General features: G+C 37.4%; 1 protein-coding gene across 4 annotated transcripts in view; it reads left to right on the forward strand.

Annotated features, from left to right (window-relative positions):
- Positions 1-20,909, forward strand: part of Yif1 (Yip1d-interacting factor 1) — a 126,550-nt gene extending 105,641 nt beyond the window's left edge. For all 4 annotated transcript variants that reach the window (XM_090379803.1, XM_090379802.1, XM_090379805.1 and 1 more), the window contains 2 exons: positions 6,827-6,920; positions 20,632-20,909. In XM_090379803.1, coding sequence (XP_090235929.1) covers positions 6,827-6,920; positions 20,632-20,796 — 259 coding nt within the window. In that variant the 3' untranslated portion in view covers positions 20,797-20,909. The remainder of the gene's footprint in view (positions 1-6,826; positions 6,921-20,631) is intronic.
- The last annotated feature ends 1,037 nt before the right edge of the window (positions 20,910-21,946 follow it).

The raw sequence follows: 21,946 nt of genomic DNA on the forward strand, positions 1-21,946 counted from the left end.
AGCTTGGATACAGATGCCTGAAGAATATTGTCTTGAAATTGGATAATGTGTGTTTCCTTTCCCTGAAGTTTCAGGTTCAGCTTATTTAACTGGTCTAAAATGTCTGCTAAGTAAGCAACTCTTTTCCTCCAAGCTTCATCATTAAAGTAATCCATAAGGTCATGTTTCCCTTGCACTTCCAGGAACAACTCAATTTCATCTTTCAACTCAAAAACATGATTGAAAACATTTCCTTTCTACAACCAGCGTACAGCAGTGTAGAAAAGAACCTCATGATCAGAATTCATGTCTTTACAGAGTTCTTTAAACAGATGGGTGTTGAGGGCTCCAGATTTGGTGTAATTCACAATTTTGATCAGAGAATCAAGTGCCTCTTGCAGAGGAGCTGGAAGAGTCTTACTGGCAAGAGCATATCGGTGAATCATGCAGTGATTCAAATCATCCCCTTTGCTTGGGGAGCAAGTTATTCCACTTTTGTCTGAAATCCTGACTTTGACCCTATCATAGCTGGTGCTCCATCTGTACAAACCCCACAGACGTTTTTCTACTGCAGTCCTCCAGTTTCAAAAAAGGTATTTATCTTCTCCATAATATCTTCACCTTTTGTAGTAGTTTCAAGTGCACTACAAAACAGGAACTCTTCTTTGATGTCATCTGAATGACATCAAAGTTCCTGTTTTGTAGTGCATCAAAGAAGTTTCAAGCAACTGAGAACATGAACTTACGTTCGTTGATTCATTAACTTGAAAAGCAAAGAAAACAATGGAGAAACTTTGATTTCATTCAAAACCTGCTCTTTCACATCTTCAGACATATCTGAAATGTGCCTCTGAATAGTATTATTGGACAGAGATATTTGTCTCATCTTTATCTCACTGGCTTCCCCAAGAATTAACTTCGACATACAGGGTTTGATGACTGTTTCTCCAATCGTGTAAGGTTTTTTTGTTTGGCAATTTCCAATGCTAGTTCATATGATGCTTGCACTGCTGCTGTGCTCTGTTGCTGAAAACTTCCTGTAGGATCAAGTCTCTGACATCTGAGACCAGTTTCATGGCATTGAAAGAACTCCAAATCTTTTTAGTATGTTCTGAATGCTTTGTCTCTTAAGTAACGTTTCAGTTTTGAAGGTTTCATAGATTCAGCACTGAAAACAACATTGCACAAAATGCATTGTGACTTCTCTATGCTATTGCTGATCAAGATGGTAAAACCAAATTTTAGATAGTCTTCTGAATATTTACGTTTGCATTAGATGGCCCATCGTGGACATTATTGAATTACATCATTGCAAATATGGTGGCATCAGCAAAACATGAGGTGATCTTCAACTGCGTTAAGAGAGCAACTCATCTTTATTCGATGGTCCGTATTTGACAATCTGTTATTCACACATCAAGACACCGATTAAAAATGAATTTTGATATTGAATTTTGCCTCATAGTGAATATTTTTTTCAGTTTACTATTTGTAATGATAACACTGCATTTGTATATTTTATTTTTAGGGAGTGAATCAAGGTCCGCCGTGGCAGAAATTTGAAAAAATATTAAAAGCCCATAAAATGTTTAATATGTGTGAACACGGTGGGCTTTTAATATTTTTTAAGTATCCTCTGCAGTGGACCTTAAGTCACTTCCTTTCATTTATCGAAAATCAGTGTTACAACCATTAGTAGAATATTGCAGTGTAGCCATATGCCATATTGAAATAAATAAGTGTTGAAAACCTTCGTGGGCGTCTCTGTAGCCAGGTGGGCAGGAGCAGCAGTGTGTAGCACACGTTTATTGATTAGACCGGGATTCGAGCCCGTGACCACCAAATATGGAGGATGCGGAAAGGTCAGGGAATGACCACTTCATATCCCCGGAGCAATATGGCCTTAGTTGCTAATGCTCCTAAAAACCAAATAACAACAAAACCTTCGTGGTGAAATTTCCTATAAAAATAATTGCAACAAAATAACTGCGGTGACCTCCCAGAAAACACTTTGAAACCGCCTTGGGGGTTGCGACTCACAGGTTGGGAACCCAGGGACTAAGGAAATCCAAATGAGAATGCAAGTTGAATGGAGCTTGATTGACATTCTGCATCCCATTTTTCCATAATTTTCAATTAACTTGCCAACTGGTTCTTTGTGATTTTCACTCTTAATGTTACTGAGAAAGCCATTCACTACTAAGCAAATTGGCTGTAAGGCATTTTAGTCAGCATCAGTTATTTTGTCTACCATTAGCATCATCAGCTTTAATTGTGAACCAGTAAGTTGACAGCTCCTGTTAAATGCTTTAGCAGATTGTTTATTGAAGTGCTGTATCCTCAGTCCCAACTTGTTATGGAGGGTGGAAGAAAGGCTTTGTTCTGTGGAATTGAGATATCGTTTACTACTTTGTGTGCCCTACCAGATTGCAATTAAAATTTTGGCTGATCATTCTCTTCTGCAATGGCTTGCTTGTGAGCTTTGGTGTAGGCAGAAAATATAACTGGAGAATAAGAAATAAGCCAATTATGATATGCAACATTCTTCTCTTGAACAGCCTTAGCACATTTATTGGAAAACCAAGGTTTAGATAAAGGACGAGATTTTTAAGTGGAGTGTGGGATAAAGGATTCCATTCCTGCAAGAATAATTTCACTGACACGATCTGAGCAAACATTGACATCAGAAGTTTTGAAACAGTAATCCAACCAAGGAAAAAAAGAAAAGATGTCTCGCAGGTCATCCCATTTTGCATTCTTGTAATGCCAAACAACACGAGGTTGGGAATAGCCATGAGATAAAGGTTCCATTGGAAAAGAGACAATCACCAAGTTTTGATCTGAAATGCCTAAAGGACCTCTCACTTCGACCGTGTACTTAGAAGGGTTGTTTGTGAGAAAAAGATCAAGCGTATTGGCTGTATGATTAGGATTGTCCAGTATTCTTGTAAATGAACAATCTGTGCAAGGTCATTAGTAATTGCAAAAGCCTCAGCATCTCGACCAGTTGGGTCGGTGTGACTAGAAAACGGAAGCCAGCTGGAGTTGTGAACATTAAAATCACCAAGGAAAATTACCTCACTGTTAGGAAAGTTGGACTGGAGAAAGTCAAGTTGCAAAGAGAGGAAGTCAAAGAGCTCCAAGTGATTAGTGGAGTTTGGAGAACGGTAGAGGCAACAAATGAATTTGACACAATGAGGTAGAGAGATTTTAAGCCAGAGAAGATCAAAGAGAGGAGATTCCAAATTGCCAAGTCTCTGACACAATTTGAGGAATTTGACACAATGAGGTAGAGAGATTTTAAGCCAGAGAAGATCAAAGAGAGGAGATTCCAAATTGCCAAGTTTATGACAGGGAATATCAGAACGGACATATGCACAAGTACCAACTTTGAGGTGAAAGGAATCATACAGCGAATAATTTGGGCATCTGAGATGAGCCGTAGTTGAATCAACCGATAACTGAGATTCTGTCAGAAAAAGTACATGGGGTTTGGCAGACTGTAAGTGGAAATGGACATCGATTAGAATGAGATTAGAATTGTGACCATGCATATTTATGAAATGAATTAGGAAGTGCTTGGGAGGTTTAGATCTTTTCGCAGTTAAGCTTGCTCTATTGGTTTAACAATTCATGGTGTATTCAATAGTAAGAAAAAGTGGGTGGGACCTGCTGTATGAAGTAATGAAATTTTTGGATATGGCTTACACATGGTAAGAATATACCCAGATCCTTGACATAAAATGGCCTCGACAATGCTCCCTGCATACACACTATTCGGACTCCCTCCAGTCACTCCAGTCTGTCAGAGTAGAGGTAGCAAGATTATACACTAGCTGATCCGGAAGCCTCCTAAAGAGTTACCAATAGGTTCGTTCCGTTATTCTAACCAGCGGCTGGCCTGCGAACACCATTTTAGAGCTGTACCCTCGAAATGTAAGGAATATTGGATTTCACCACGATGTTCATCATAACCTCAAAAGTCATCAATCATACTGCATGATGGAAGAGATAGGGAAGAGTTGACCGGAACTTAGCTCTAGAGACTAAACATGGGTTCCACCACTTCAAGCCTCCAATAAGCAAAGTGGTGATATTGCACCGGTTTATGAGAGTCATCTACCACCTAGTACTGCCTGGTAACATAGAGGGTCAGTGTTCCTCCATGTGGTGTGGGCACCACATCTCGACCCCTGCTTACGTTGGTTCACACCTGGGTGGTCAACCCACCATGTACTTGTGCATGGAGGTTATACCCAGGATTACTAACATTCCCACCATCGTGAAGGTGCAAGCAGAGGATTTGGCTGTCACAGACCGTCCGGACTTCGCCGAAATTGGGTCCACTTGACTTGAGTCTCACCTGAGTATCAGTTCCATCAGCGTTTTAGACTCCCAGGTAGTAAGTACCCGGGAGTCTAAAACTGTGTACCGTTGTTCCTTTGGTCATTTAGCTGCTGGGCCCCTAATACAGTTAGATGTTGTGTAAGACACTTTAAGGGTGGGGAAAGTGATATTGTTGACAAGAGCCGGATCAACGTGCTGATCAAAGAGGACTGCTGCATCACACCATGCGAATTGTGTAATGCAATAGATATAAGGAAACCTGCTGTGATAACCATCATAAAGGAACTAAGCTACAGCAAGGTTTGCGCCTAGTGGGTCCCAAAAATGCTGACACACAAGCAAAAAGAAGCCTGGAAAGTCATTTGTATGGAATTCTCCAGCGCTACGAGAGCGAAGGAGAGGTTTTTCTTTCATGCTTAGTCACAGGCGACGAAACCTGTGTCCACCATTATCACCCTGAAACAAAGAGATAGTCGATGGAGTGGCACCATAAAAATTCACCACACAAGAAGTTCAAAAGACAGTCTTCTGTTGATAACGTCATGACGACAGTGTTTTGGGACAAAGATGGGGTCTTTCTTGTGGACTTCTTGGAGCATAGCATCACAATCAACTTAGATCGATATGTGGAAATGTTGAAAAGGCTGAATGCCTGTATCCATAGAATTCGACCGGACAAAAACCTTAATGAGACTCTCCTCCATTACTACACATGATCCCACACCAGTCTGTGCACAATGGAGGCCATTGCAAAACTGGGGTGCACTGTTCTTCCTCATCCCTCTCATAGACCAGATCTTGCTCCTTCTAACTATCACCTCTATGGCCCGCTGAAGGATGCACTCTGTGGAACCCATTTTCCGGACGACAACCAGCTCAAGCACATTGTTCACGAAGCCCTCCAGAGCAAGAGTAAGGACTTGTACAGGATTGGAATATAGCATCTGACTCAGAGATGGCAGAAGTGCATTGAAAATGATGGTGAATTTGTGGGAAAATAAGTGTTTATTAATGATTGAGGATTAATTGATGTAAAAGGCATAGTTCTAGGAATTAAATTTTCTGAGGAAAAAAATAGGAGGGATCACTTTCGCGCCACTCCTCATATTTTGAAGTAAATCCCATGTAACTGTTCCATGATCACTGCCACATTGTTGTTCCTTTTAAGATACTCAAAGCATGAAGAGTTACTAATAGTAATCAGATCAAGAGTATTGCTTTCTCTTATTGCCTCTAATATGCTGATACGGAAAACAGTCTTCCAGAAAATCCAAAAATATTTTACTATTGTGTGAAAAACCATCCCACAAGTTCAAATTAATATCTGGAAAGTAAAAATCTCCCATGAATAGACATTCTCATGTACTGCCTCACTCAATTTGTCTGTACATTATGCTCATCACAGTCATTTTGGCTATACACACTCCCACAGCCATTTTTGTTTTCCCATTGTTTGTTCTGAATACAGCAAGTACTACATACTAACCATATTCAGGTTTTTCATACTCTAGGTAAGAGTGGCACTGTTTCAGATACCCTTATAATATCCAATTTGATTATAACCAGTACTTCAGATTCATAAAATTTATTTTCTGTGCCTGTTTGTTCTTTTAGCAACCCTAATACAGCCTGCATAATTATTTGTTGCATGAGGCTCCTTAAAAGGCCTTCTAATCTGTCTTTGCTTTCTGGGCTCCTGCACATCCAAATAGAAGCACTGCAAGAATCAATTTTTCATCTGCTTACTGCTGTCATTACACTAGTAGTCTGCGTATTCCTCTAAACTAGCAGTTTTCTGACCCACCTAACACTGCTTTGATTGCATCATCATTCTTGCACCTCCTCTATTCAAATATGCTGTCTCTATAAAAATCAGTTCCTTCTGTTGACAAGCACTGACCATGCTGAGAAAAGTTTCTACCCTGTGAGCCTTGCACAAACTTTCCAGGACTAATATTATTGGTCAAGCTGTCATATTTCCCATCTATCATGTTTGGGCAATCCAGACATTTTTGAATTTAGCCCTAACTCATTGATTTTTCCTGAACATTGCCTTATACTTGTGAAGTTTGATTGAATGCTGACTACATATTACATTATGAGGGTAATGTTGCTATTTTATTATTTTGTTAATTCCCACAAGATCCATGGAATATGTGTATTTCAGATTTTATAAAAAATACAGGAGAAAATAATTAAAGTATAGGATTACAAAAAGTTAAGTGAATATTACATCGTGAAGTGTGTGAGATGAAGTAAAAGCATTTACTGTTATATACTGTTAGTTAGATACTTTTTGCTTGTTAATCACAGAAAATGCAAAAATTCAATTTTTTAAAGGAAAAAGTCATAGGCAGCTGAAATTCAAGGCAATGCCTATGTTACCTAGTTTTATTTGTGTATAGTGTCAGTATTTGTATATATAATGCTATAGATTTGTTTCCAAAAATAATTTTCATTGATATGTTTTAGTTGATAAATTATTTTTCTCTTCTCATAGTATGGTTGCAGCATTATTGGCTAATGTTGGATTCAAATCATATGGATATTTTATAGTATTGGCATATTGTAGCTTTGCGCTAGGCTTTTTCTTAGTAAGTATGAATCAAGTTCAGTTAAAGCAAATGAAATGTTAGAATATATACAGTATTAACCCATTGCAGTTGTCTTTGCTCCTTAAAACCATATACTGTATTTCTTTGATTCTAGGACACACTTTTTTGCCCTTTAAACGTCTCTAAAAACAGGGTACATCTTAGAATCGATGGCATCTTACAATTGCAGTTTTTTTTTTTAAATTTTCCTGTGCTTTGCACAGCACCACACGTTTTGTTTTTACATTGAAATCCCACCTCCAAGTTTGACCGTTATCGCATTCTCCAATTCCATTGGAGAATAAAGTGGCGTGGATGATTTCACATGCTTTCAAAATGTGAAGCCACTGTTATTTCATTATAGTGGAGCTCACTCAGTGAAAACTAGGAAGTTTTGTTTATATCTTCAAAAGTACGTAAGAAGTGGAGTTACTGTATTTTGTTACTTTTGATCCCTTATTGCACGTTAAAATGTCAAAAAGATTGCACTATGAAGCCGCATTGAAACGAAAAGTTATTGTGTATGCAAAAGAACATGGAAATAGAGCTGCGGGTCGACATTTTGACATTATTGAAGTAAATGTTCGCTGTTGGAGAAATGATCGCAATTCCGTATTTTTATGCAAAGCAACAACCAAGTGCGTTACAGGGCCTAGGAAAGGAAGATTTCCACAAGTCGATGAAGCTGTGATACGTTTTGTAACGGAGACGTGCAAAAGGATTACTCATCACTCGACAAACCATGCAATTGAAAGCTGGAAAAACTGCCAAGTCCTTCGGAATAGAGAGAATTTTTAAAGGCAGTCGCGACTGGTGCAACAGACTCTTGCATCATAGTGGATTATCGTTGAGGTGCCGAACATCTATCTGTCAAAAAAAATTCCTGCAGACTATCAACAGAAGCTGATTAAGCCAACCGGGCTAGCCAGGTGGGTAAAGTGCCTGCCTGGCAACCCAAACGTCGCGGGTTCGATTCCCGCCTCAGGCTTGGATCAAAGTACTGCAAAAGCCTTGGGAGGTGCATTATGGCCACAGAAGCCTATGCGCCAACAACTACCAAAAAAAAAAAAAAAAAAAAAAAAAAGAAGCTGATTAACTTTCAGCAACAGGTGATGAAATTAAGGAAAAAAAAAGAAACTATGAGTTTAGTCAAATTGGAAATGCTGATGAAAGTGTTCTTCGATATACCTCAAAATTACACAGTCAATGCTAAAGGTGCTAAAGAAATCAAGATTATAAGCACGGGCTACGAAAAGCAGCGTATCATTGTGATGCTATGCATCAACCCTGATGATTGAAAGTTGCCACCATATTTAATTTTAAATAGAAAAACCATACTGAAGAATGAAATTTTCCCCAAAGATGCTATTGTGCATGCACAAAAAAATGGATGGATGTCGGCAGAGCTTATGGAAAACTGGCTAAATGTTGTGTGGAATAGATGTCCTGGAAGTCTTCGTAACCCACCTAGCATGCTAGTACTTGATGCATTTCGTGGACATATATCCGAACATGTCAAAAATAAAATCATGCAAAAACGTGGTGACTTGGTTGTGATTCCTGGTGGCATGACTAGCCAACGGCAGCCACTCGATGTTTCAGTCAACGAACCATTTAAGGATTACTTGAGAAAGGAATATGAATCCTGGCTATTGACCTACAAACCTTCCGTTGACACCTTCTGGAAAAATTAAGAAAGCACCGGCATCAAAATTGGCAGAATGGGTATCAACAGCTTGGAAGCTGATCCCAGAAAGAATAGTAAAGCACTCATTTAAAAAATGTTGCATCACCAATGCTCTCGATGGCTCAGAAGATGATATATTATGGAATAATGAAGATAACGATAGCTTAGAAGAATCTGACCCTGAATGTGAAGTCGACACTGATATTGATTCAGATGCAGATATCGACGGCTCAGAAGATTCAGAAGGAAGTGATGAATAACATACCTACTGATAAATACTGGTACTATTGTTGTTAGTAAATTGAATTCTATTGTAATAAAAATATTTATTAGATTTATTTTAGTGTTTTATTTTATTTATTTATTTTTTCTTAGAACCAAAGCTTTTTTTCTGAAATTAAGGTACTGAAATTAAGGTGCATCTTAGAATCGAAGAAATACGGTAGTTCATTTTGTAAAAATTTACAATGCCTTTTAAGATTTTTATTATTTTTTTTTTCCTAAAGTTTATTATATAGGGTGAAAACACATCATATGACAAATTATTTGGACACTCCTCTATGACTTCTTTTCTCTGCTAGAAGTCACCCCTGCAGGTGTATTGGTTCAGATATATCGAGTGTAAATCTTATTATTATGATCAGATGCCACATAAGTTAGCTTTCTGTGAAGGCAACTACAACTGATCAGAACCTCCCAAAATTCAATGCAACAGATGTTATCATGAGATGGAAGGCTGTAGATATTACTATAATACCTATAGTAATATCTTACTTAAAAAAGGTCTGGATGGTTTCAAACTAATGGAATGTTTTCAGCATATGGCGTGAACTACCATGAAGAGGGTAGTTCATACCTCATGTGCATAATTTGTGGAAAGTAATGTAAATCAGGTCTAAGAGACCACAGTAAGATCCATCAGTACATCAACCATCCACAGGGAGCAAGAAATCAGACTATTGGGGATAGTGGGAGCATGCTGAACACCATTTATGACATGGTCACTAGAATATTTCATACAGTATTCAGTGACTTAATCATGAAAAGCAATTTACTGGGGTGTAAATGTGAGTTAAAGAATTTCAGCAAGGAGGCCTTCCACATTAATCTGTTAATTTACATTGAATGTGGCAGCTTATGCAAAGCTAAACATTTTCCTCTGAGGAGAGGGGAACCAGCTACCGTATTTGTCAGTTGCAATATATCTGGTTATAAATTGTTGTAAACAACAGCAAGTAATATTCTTTTCAAGAATGAAATCACATTTAGAATAGCAGAAATTGCTAAAAACTTGCTGCCTTGCAGGATGAGGTGTTGGATCAGCAAAGGCTAGGAGAAGATAACCACGATAACAAATCCCTGGTCCCTCGGGTTGAGGTGTTGGGCCAGCACCTTGGCACTTGGAAAAACACTTTACTGCTAAAAATACCATTATTGCAAAGAAGCCGGATGGACTAAAAGGAAAACAACTTAAGCACGGAAGAAGGAATACAAGCACTCCCCGATTAATGTAAGGGTTGCATTATGCGGAACTCTACGTAAATCGGAATTCCCCCCGTGCTTGTGCAGCACTCGCAACTGTCCTCGCTGAATTGATTGAATCAAAAAAGAAATGTTCGGTGAACTTGTGGATAGAATTATTTATTGTATTTATTCAATTTTTTATCTCATGCGCAGGAAAAATTATAAAAGCGTGCAATTGAAAAAATTTTTAAATTATAAAATTACAAAAAAAGAGAGGAGACAGGCATAACATCAGTAAGTTTTACCTCTCGAGCATCATTGCCAGAATCAGTGTCTTCGGCTGATAAGTACGCTGCTGCAGAGGTTGAAGGCTGTGGAGATTTAGAAGGGATTGGCCACTCAACCTTATGAAAGAATATATTAATGGATGACTGGATGGTGGCATTTTACTTTTCATCGTAGATTTCTTTGTAGCAAGCAAGCATATCATTCACCCCTCTGTTAACTTTTAAAAATCGTTCGCTGTCAGGATCCATCTTCTCAAACCTTGCCATTACCATCTCTCTGGTGATGAAGTGTCTCGGCTCCTCATTTGTTTCATCTTGAGCTTCATCAGCATTTTCTTCTTTCACTGTCACTGCCTGCAAATCGATAAGTTCTTTATTAGATAATTCCTTCTCTTCTTCCATTAACTCCTCCACGTCTTTGGCAACAACTTCCAACTGAAGTAGCTCTGTGCAGCCTTTACAATCTTATCTGTAACCTCTTCGTATGATTTGTCTTTTTCAAATTCTTCGAAGCCTTTTACATGCCATGGGCATATTTTCTTCCATGCGCCATTTAAACAACTTTTAGTAATTTCTGCCCAGGTCTTATTAATGTTTAAAACGGCGTGGTAAATATTTTAAGATTTCCAAAAGTATCTTAACTTAAAATTTTTCTCACTGTCAACTGCAGACAATGCCTGAGTAAATGTTGTGCATAAATATTATGCTTTTAAATTTGAAATAACACCCTGATCCATAGATCAGATGAGTGAAGTCATGTTTGGCAGTAGAAATATGGCTCTCATGTTCGAATTAAAATCATCTACATGTGTAGGATGTCTAGGAGCATTGTCTATCTAATACAAGCAAAATCTTGAAAGGAATGTTGTTGTCTTTACAATATTTTTCAACCTCAGGAATGAAGCAGCATTTAAATCAATGCTCAAAGAGAGATATTGTTATCCATGCTCTCTAGTTCGATCGGAAATGCACGGGTAGGGTGGCTTTATTGATGCCCTTAAATGCAAAAGGATTTCCAGAGTGGTACACAAGCAGTTGTTTTAATCTGTAATCTCCTGCTGCATTAGCACCAAGCAAGAGCATGGCCGTATCTTTTGAATCCTTGAAACGTGGCATTGTCTTTTCCTCTTTGGCAGTGTAGGTTCGATCTGCATTTTTTTCCAATACAGAGCAGGCTCATCAATGTGAAAAATTTGCTGCGTTGAATAGCCACCTTCATCAATAATTTTTTTCAGCACATCACAAAATTTCTTTGCAGCTGCAGAATCGATACTGGCGATTGCACCGCATACTTTAATGATTTGGAAACCAGCACGATGCTTGAACCTGTTAAACCACCCATTGCTTGCCACGAACTTGGCTTTTGGTTCACCATACTTATCCTTAATATCTTCATAAATACTTCTTGCTTTTGATTGAATGGCCATTGGACTCAGAGTCACTTGCTTCTGAATCTGATTTTCCATCCATATTATTAATAGCTGTTCCATCTTCGATATAGCACCTGAAAACTATTTGTTTTGTGATCACTGTTGATCTTAAGTGTGTTGATCCTTTGACATGTTCTTTTATATGCACACTGTCCCTTAAAATAGTATTCACTGTTGAAGCAGCGAGACCTAATTCCATGCAATAGATGACAAACTTTGTCCTGCTTCGTAGTTCTTAATTAATCATCTTCATTTCTAAATGAATCTTGTTTCTCTTCTTAGCACTGCCAGCACGTGTTCTTTCCATTGGTCGCTTTCCCTTCATCATTGTAATACATAAATAGAAATGAAGAGAAGTTTCTGAAAATTTGTTTTTTATATGATTGAAGATTTCAGTGAAGAGGAACTCATTTCACCATAATAACGTTCAAACCCACACAATTCCAGTTATTGGTATTATTGCAAATACAATAAGATCAAGTTTACTACCCTTTTATAATAGACTGCACTAACAGAAAAGCCCAATAAACTGGCAAGTGCAAATAGTTTTTATTGTTTTTTGGTCATGACATTAAGAGTAGGAGATCTGCAGATTTACTTAACAAGTACAGGTCAATGTTGCAAAAAAGTCGTGAATCAGGGTTAAATTTGAAAGTGTCTGCAATTCTGCCCAGACACGATAAGAGGGAATACATGATGAGAGCCTTGTCAATCAGTTTGGCCCTGGAGGGAATGTGCAAGGCTCAAGGGGTAGAATTTTTTTCAGCGTGAGTAAATGTTGTGCTTGTTAGCAGGAGAGACTGCTTCTACAGGGATAGGATACACTTAAATCGAAAGGGTGCAAGAATATTTGCTGATGCTATCGAGGAAGTGTTAGGTGGGTCGGAAAACTGCTAGCTTGGGGGGATTCACACTCTGAAAGGTTAAAAGTAGCCGCAGGCAGAGGTGAAGGTGATTCTTGCAAAACTTCTATTAGAATAAGTAGCGACCTGGAGGGAGAGGTGCTTGGGGTTTCAGGGACTGATGGCAGTCATCGTGAAACAGGTGGTTTTATGGGATGTGTTAGGGTAACTAATAATAAGGATAGGTACATGTATACTTGCATGTATACCAATGCTAGAAGTACAGTAAATAAATTTGATGAATTTGAATTGTTGGTCAAGACATCAAAGGCGGATATTGTTGGGATAGCAGAGACGTGGTGTGACACAGATATAAGGAATGCAGAACTGGAATTTGGGGAGTACAATGTGTACAGAAAGGATAGACAGGTTAGGAAGGGAGGAGGTGTTATGCTATTAATTAAGAAAAACATAAAATCAAAAGAAGTGCATCCAGTTGATATAAATGAACAGTGCACTATTGAGTCAGTTTGGTGTGACATAAGCACTTCGAAAGCAAAAATAAGAGTAGGAGTGTGTTATAGGCCTAATGACTCGAATGAGTACAATGAACAATTGTACAGAGAAATAGAGTGGGCTAGTAAATCAGAATGTCTTATAATGGGGGATTTTAACTTCCTAGATATTGACTGGAACTTGTGGATTGGTCACTCACACACTAGTAAGATTTTGTGGATTTATTGGATGATTGTTTTCTGCAGCAGCATGTTCGAGAGGCAACCAGAGAGGGTAATACTCTTGACCTGGTTATCAACAGTGACCATTCATGTATTAAGAATATTTCCAGATAAAGCAACCATTAGGTGGCAGTGATCACAGTGTACTGATGTGGAATTTACTTAAAGATATAATTACCATCAGGGGTAAAGGAAAGGGTTTTTGCTTCTGTAAAGGTGAGTACAGTGGTCTCAGACAGTTTTTAAATTCTGTACAGTGGGATCAACTGACGACGTTACCAACAGTAAATTCTAAGTGTAAAAAAGAAGCATTCAAGGAATTAATCGTGGATGCTGCTAAACGTTTCATACATATTAAGAAATATTGTTCAAGGTTTAGGCCTAAATGGTTATCAAATGAACTAATGAGACTCGTGACAGAGAAAAAAAATGCATGGGATGCATATAAATTATCAAGTGACTCAGAAGTCTATGGCAGATATAAGCTAGTCTGTAATCAGGTCACAAAGGAGGTTAGGCAGGCGAAGGCAGATTACGAGAAATCTTTGGCAAAAAATGCCAAGAAAAACAGCAAGGATTTCTTTACTTATATAAACTCTAAAAGGAAGGGGATGAATCTGATTGGTCCACTTGATATCAATGGTTCCACCGTTGATGATCCTGCTCAGATAGCAAACAAACTGAATGAGTATTTTGCATCTACATTCACACATGAGGAGTTATTAAGGTTTGAAAATGGCAGAAGGTTATCAAATTGTAGCAGGTTGCTTAATGATTTTGTAATAACTGAGAGCAAAGTGGAGGAGAAATTGTTGAAGTTAAACATAGGAAAGGCACCTGGTGTGGATGAGATCTATCCAGTTATATTAAAGGAGGCGGCAAAGCAATTAAGCAAACCCTTAGCCATAATTATGAGAGCATCCTTGGACTCAGGGGAGGTCCCCATGGACTGGAGGTGTGCAAATGTATCCCCAGTTCACAAAGTGGATCCGAAGGGTGACACGAGTAATTACAGACCAGTTAGTTTAACTTCTGTTCTGGGTAAAATAATGGAGTCACTGGTTAAAGATGCATTGCAGCATCATCTAGACAAGACTGCAGCTGGTTATTCGGTTTTTTTTTTTTTTTTTAGGACCATTAGCAACTAAGGCCATATTGCTCCGGGGATATGTGGTGGTCATATCCTGACCTATTCAGGATATGACCACCGCGTATCCCCGTGTTTGATGGTGACGGACTGGAACCCTGGTCTAATCAAGAAGCGTGTGCTACGCACTGCTGCTCCTTCCCACCTGACTACAGAGGTGCCTCAAGACTGCAGCAATAATTCACACACAGCATGGGTTTGTTAAGGGAAAGTCTTGTCTTGCAAATTTGATAGGATATTATGATGTGGTTACAAAGGAACTGAATGCAAAAAATAATTTTTATATTATATATTTGGATTTCAGGAAAGCTTTTGACACTGTTGTGCATGGAAGACTATTGTACAAATTGGAGCAGAATGGTATTAAGGGTAAGTTGCTACAATGTATAAAAGGATGGTTGAGTGGGAGAAGACAGAGGGTGGTAATTAATGTGTGCTGCTCTTCATGGGACTAATGTTATTAGCAGAGTCCCACAAGGTTCAGTGTTGGGTCCTCTGTTGTTTTGTATATTTATCAATGATATTGATGAAGGTATATCAGGCTTAGTGTCGAAGTTTGCAGATGATACAAAGGTTGGCAGGGTTGTTAATGACAGTAATGGCAGTGTGCTACTGCAACAGGATCAAGATAATTTGGGCAGATGGGCTAAGAAGGGGCAATTGAAATTTAACCTTGACAAATGCAAAGTATTGCATATGGGTAGAAATAACCCCAGAGAAACGTACCAGCTGTGTGGTACTACACTTAAGGTGGTAGAAAATGAAAAAGGCCTGGGAGTAATTGTGCAGTCAGATATGAAGTTTTCTGAGCAAAGCAGACAGGCTGCCAGGGCAGGTCATGGGGTTTTGTTAAAATATATATAAGAATTTTGCTAGCATGGAAAAATAGGTGATTGTCCCTCTGTATAAGGCAATGGTCAGGCCATGCCTTAAGTACTGCGTACAGGTCTGGAGGCCTCATTTTAGGAAGGATGTAGATTTGTTTGAGCGTGTACAGACAAGGGCAACAAGATTGGTGAGGGGAATGAAGGGATCCTCTTACCAAGAGAGGCTTAAGTTCTGCAAATTGCAGTGGGTGGAGACTAGGCACCTGCGTGGTGATCTGATTGAAGTGTATAAGGCCTTGAATGGGTTCAGCACGCTGAATTCTGATGGGATCCTTCCACTTGTTCAGATTACGAACCTAAGGGAGCATAAATTCAAATTAAGAAAAGACAGATGTAGAATAGATGTGCGGAAATTTGCCTTTAGCCAGCAGGTGGTTAATTGCTGGAACAAACTTCCAACTGTCGTTGTGGAAGTTGATAGGTTAAATAAATTTGAGGAACTGGACATGCATTTGGAGGGAATGGTGTGATTTTGTGTGAAATCTTCATCATGTGGAAAGCATTAACTCGGCTGAATCTGTGCATCTCATGGAATGTCCAGTCTCACCTCATGGATCTGAACTTAGCAGATGACATTGAATTGATAGCAGAAATAAGAAAATGGCTATAAGACATGGCCACCAACTTGGAAATAGTGGCTGGTAAAATTGGGCTGAGGATAAGCATTGATAAAACAAAGACCATGCAGGTTAACCTCGCTCAGATGGACACATGAATCATTTTTCAACATCAATCCACCATGCAGGTCAATATTGCTCAGATGGACACACGAATTGTTGTTCACTATCAACCCACTGAAGAAGTACACCAGTTCACCTACCTTAGCAGCATATTGTCTAGCAATGGAAGTGCTGAGGCAAATGTCAACTGTAGAATTGGTAAAGCATCAGCAATGTTCCAATGACTGCCCAATTTGGTTGATTACAGTGATTGATACCACAATGGAGATCCAACTCTACACACTGTTGTTTTGCCATGATCTATGCCAGCAAAACATGGAAGATCACACCATGAACAGCCCAGAAATGCAACATGTTCCATCAACAATGCTTATGAACAGCACTTGGCATTACTGTGACTGTATTACCAATAATGAGATTCTAAGAAGTGACTTGCACAGTCTGCAAGATATTGTAACAGAAAGCAGGATGTGCCTACCAGACCAGACCAGCAGTGCACAAACTGTAATGCAATGGATACCACTTGATGGGAAGAGGAAAAGAGGCAGGCCACCCAAGACTTGACACATGATGGTCCAAGAAGACTTGCAAAGCATTGCTATCACATGAAAAAAGCAGGACCCTTTGCAGCCAATCAAGCCTGTTGGAGAACAGTTGCTGCCCAATGTGCCTAGTTTTACACAGGCAGACTAAGTCTAAGTAAATTAAATCAGTTCTTTGTGGATATATGATGGATGAGTTACCCAAACTGGGGTGATCTTTGGTGATTCTCAAACCCCATTTTGAATTCAGTAACTGATTTATTGATGATGCCACATAATGGACAACTATCATGTTATGTCACCTAATGATTTTTGCTTCCTAGCCAGTCCTTTCAAGAATATGTATTTCATTTCTTCATAGCTCTTTCCTTTTGTGAAATTTTTATCTTCATTGGAGATGGCTTTTTGAAGCATAAAAATATATTTAAAATATTTATCTAAAAATTAGGTTGCATGCTTATAAATTTTTGTTATTGTTATTTTGTTGTACCCATTATATGAATTATCAAATAATGGGTTGCATGCTTATAAATTTTTGTGAAGTAATATGTTTATTTTATTTTCAAATGATGAAATATATGGTAAGCCAGTAACTTTTCAAATATTCCTCATAATAATCCCCTATAACAGGGGCGGCCAACAAGTTTATCACATCTTTAATTCTTGTCAATCACAACAAATTTTAAATATATATAAAAAATAGATTAGTCAAAATTTAAAATCTAAATGTTATTATTATTATGCACCCCACTGCATACACTTATTACAAATCCATTGAACCATGTGACTACTCTTGTCGCCGCGCAGTCAGTAGGCTTGTTTAGTGAAAATTCACACAGTTACGTTGTGAAGAGCATGCTGCACATATTACTCTGTGGCATAGTGTATGTGTTAAGTTTACTTAACACATACACTTATTAAGTTTACTTAATATTAATATTAATCTTATTAAGTTTACTTAATATTAATAACTGGACAGTACTTTTACGTTAATTTAATGCCCTTTGAATACTATAAAAAGCGTAAAACGTGTCATTTTCATCAAGAGGGGGAACTAGAATACTTTTTTGTAATGATAAAAGAAAAATGTTGTTTGATTTTCAATGCTTCCATAGCTATACCCAAAAAAGGAAATTTAGAAAGGCACTTCAATGCACTCCATGGTAAATACCAATCGGATTTTCTGCCTAATAGTGACCTTAGAAAAAATAAATTAAAAGAATTTAAATCCAGATTATTCGCACAACAAAATTTCTTCATGTCACCTATCTACAATCTAAAGCAATAACTGTAGCATCATTTAAAGTGAGCCATCTTGCAAAAATATGCAAACCATTTTCTGATGGTCGGTTCATCAAAGATGTATTTTTGGAAATAACAGATTCTCTTTTTGAAAATTTTAAGAACAAAAATGGAATTAAAGTGCTCTTTAAGATCTGCAATTATCTCAAAATACTATGATGCAACGTATCAAAAAAATGAGTAAAAAAATTTGAGTGAACAATTGCTTGCTCATGTTGCTAATCGTGTCCTTTTCTTTGCAACTGGATGAATCTACAGACGTCAGTGATACAGCTCAATTGCTTGTTTTTATTTGTATAGTTTCGATGATTCTACCACTAGAGAAGAACTGCTGGATATGGTTTCATTAAAAGAAAGAACTAGAGGTCTTGATATAATTAACACATTCAAAAAATTAAATTACCACTATTTAAGCTCGTATCAATAACAACAGATGGAGCTAAAGCAATGGCGAGGCATCTTAACGGATTCATCGCATTGTGCCCAAAGAATGATGAATTCCCAGATTTTTTGAGTTACTACTGTATCATCCACCAACAAGTGTTAGCCAGCAAAAGATTAGATACTAAAAGTGTTATGGACATAACTTTCAAAATCGTGAATTCCATCATAGGACAATCTCTTCAAAGGAGACTTTTCAAGATGCAACTCGATGAAAATGAACCAGATCTGATGTTACACACAGATGTGAGATGGCTGAGTTGGAGTAAGTTTCTACAGAGATTTCGAAATTTGTTGATCAAAGGGGAGATGATTATCACAACTGCAAGATACAAAGTGGTTGTGTGATCTGGCCTTTTTGGTAGATTTTACCAGTAAATTAAATGACCTGAATTTGGAATTACAAGGAAAAAATAAAAACGTGGGTGACATGATTAGTAGTATTTCTGCATATAAATATCAATTTTTGACAATGGCTAAGGGTCTCAAAGGAAAAAAAAAATTTGATCATTTTGCAAATACGCAAGATCATTTGCAAAAATATCCTGTTTTTGAATTTAATAGTGAGAAATATGTTTCTGAAATTGAGAAAGTTGTGGATGATTTTGAAACCAGATTCAGTGATTTTAAAAAAATTTATTCAATATACACTGCCCTACCATTAATATCCAGACACCCTTTCGTGGATGGGAAAAAAAGGTCCTATGCATGCAACATGTCAAATATGCGCACTGGGCTTCGAACAGACAATTGCAAAAGTTGGCATGCAGATGACACGTTCAACAGAATTACCTCAACAGTTCAACAGAATTGACCACCTCAACAAATGCTAGATCCCAATTAACATGGTGTAAAGAGCACAAATCCTGGACTGTAGGGCAGTGGAAAACAGTGCTGTGGACAGACGAGTCGAGGTTCCCACTCTACCAGTCTGATGGCCATTCCTTGGTGTGGCGAATGCCAGGGGAACAGTTCCTTCCTGATTGTATCCTCCCAACAATGAAGTTTGGTGGAGGTAGTGTCATGTTATCGGGTTCCTTTCATGGTTTGGCTTAGGCCCATTAGTCATTATTGACAAAACCATGAATGCTGTGCAATACCAGGACAGCCTGAACAATTATACGCTTCCAGTGTTATGGCAATACTTCGGGGAAAGCCCATATCCGTATCAGCAAGACAACACGCCATGCCATACTGCTCAGGTCGTAACAGAGTGGTTTGAGGACATGTGGAAAAGTTGGATTGGCCAGCCCAGAGTGCTGATCTGAACCCTATCAAGCATCTTTGGGATGTATTGGATCGTTGGGTATGTGCAAGTCGAGATCGCCCAAAGAACAATGCTGAACAGAGGAATATATCACCTGACATTGATAAAAAGCTGGTTGAAAGTATGCCGTGAAGATTGAAGGCTGTCATAAAAGCAAAAGGTTTCAGCACAAAATATTAAATTACACAATAAAAGATCTTTTTTTTTTTTGTTCTAAATGCAGGTGTCCGGACATTAATGGTAGGGCAGTGTATTTCTTATCCATTTAATGTCGACTTAGATATGAAACAAATTGCAGAAAAAAATCGCTGAGATTTTTCTCATGGAGAAAATATTGCTTGAAAATGAAATTATTACATTGCGAAACAATATCTTCCTAAAAGCCAGATCATCAGAAAAAGACTTTTGGAAATATGTTTGCCGAGAAAAGTACCCAAATGTAAAAATAATGCAGTGAACTTTTAAATTCCTGTTTTGGTTCCACATATCTATGTGAATCAGCCTTTTCCTATCTGAAACAAACAAAGACAAAGAATCCCTCTATTCTTACGGATTTGCATACAGAAGATTCTTTACTGTTGGCCTATCACAGTATATCCCCGATTTTGAAAGCGTGGCAGATGACATGAAGACACAAACTTCACATAAATTAAAAATTTAAATATGTATAAATTTAAAATAAGAATTCTGAATTGCATTTCATTTTAAAATTTATAAATAACATCTTTCAGTAAGTGTTGATTAACTTTTTTAACCATGTGCAATGAAATTCTTGAGATGGTAGATCGTGGCACATTTTGAAGAAAAAAAGTACATCGCATCACAAATTAAGTTGGCCACCCCTGCCCTATAAGGTTGTATTATCGTCTTAATAATATATCTTTTAAAAATTTGTTTATGTTGATATTAATTTAATAGCTTCTATCTTACAGTTTAGTGACATTTAATTGACTTATTATCATTCTTCCATAAATAAAATAATTTTATATTTTTCCCAGCTACGAACATTAAAAGTACTTATTCTTCCAAAGGCTTCAGACCATTATGCCACAGGAACAAGAAGAAGTTCCTATTTACTTCTTGCCATTTGTGTAATTCAACCAATCATGATGTACTGGCTAACCTATCATCTTATATCATATGTATCAGAGCATAAACTATAAAATAGTCATTCTCCAATCATGATTTAATATATGCCCCTCAAATGTAATTAAACAAATACCGTTTAAAAGATGTAAGCCCCCTGTTTCATATAAATAACAGGTTATTTCTGTAACATTTGTTAACAGCATTTATTGCACATATGTGAAAAATAGAAGTTGTAAATAAAGCGTACTAATTCTTTGGAGCCTAGATGGGAATAAATAAACTAAACTGTGCTAACTAATAGAAAACCCATCTGCGTGTTTAAATAAGTGTTTTTTCTAAAAATAAATAAATACTGATTGAGAAATAGCAGTTTTTTCCACTTAATTGGAACAAACTTAAGGGATAAAAGGCCTTGTGCAACATACACCAAGAGACTTATATCAACTACCGATAGTATGATTTACATTAAGATTTCAGTTTATATGGCATATCCTACCATCATGATATATTTTAGCATTTACTGGTACTCTGCAGAGAAGTGAGGTAGGATAGGTCTCTCTCTTCTCCCCACAATTTAAGCAAATTTCCATGAAGAATTATCAATTGTTAATCTTTCATGGCTAATGTAGAATATCATATTTTAAAAGAAATTATAGGTGTGCATCATCAGCATAGAGGTTTCACTAATGCAGACTAAAGTTGAGAACCCTCCCCTTTCTTGCCATAGTACACTAAGTATCTTAAGAATTAAGTACATTTTAAAATTATATTTTACATGAGAAGGAAATCTGATATTGAATAGTTCAGACTAAGGGAATTGAATTTTATACGTTCAAAATAAATGTACTAAAAGCCATGCAATGCTTGCTTTTTTATTATGTTAATTTCAAACTGTGGGGCATGCAATAAAAATTTCCAGTGTGTTAAAAAGTACTGACCACGTGTGTTCAGTGTCCTCTAATTTAGTATCTCTGTAGCAGACAGTTCGTTTTTATCTATTAAAGTTAAATACTTTTTAAACGTGTCTACAAATGCAATAAGTGTCTGTTGTTGTCATATCCATCTTTCTGAGTTTAACAGCTTGACTCTGATTAAAAGATTTTCTTAAAATTTTATAGTTGGCTCTTCTGTTTTAGAAAGGTTTATTGAGACTTTCGAATTTTGTGAAAATCAGACAGATAAATCCAGTATTGTTATTTACTATTTTTATTAATTTATTTTTTA

The sequence above is a fragment of the Mastigoproctus giganteus genome, chromosome 8, assembly GCF_048544385.1.
Source record: "Mastigoproctus giganteus isolate SK-2022 chromosome 8, ASM4854438v1, whole genome shotgun sequence".
In the NCBI taxonomy this organism is placed as follows: Eukaryota; Metazoa; Arthropoda; class Arachnida; order Uropygi; family Thelyphonidae; genus Mastigoproctus; species Mastigoproctus giganteus.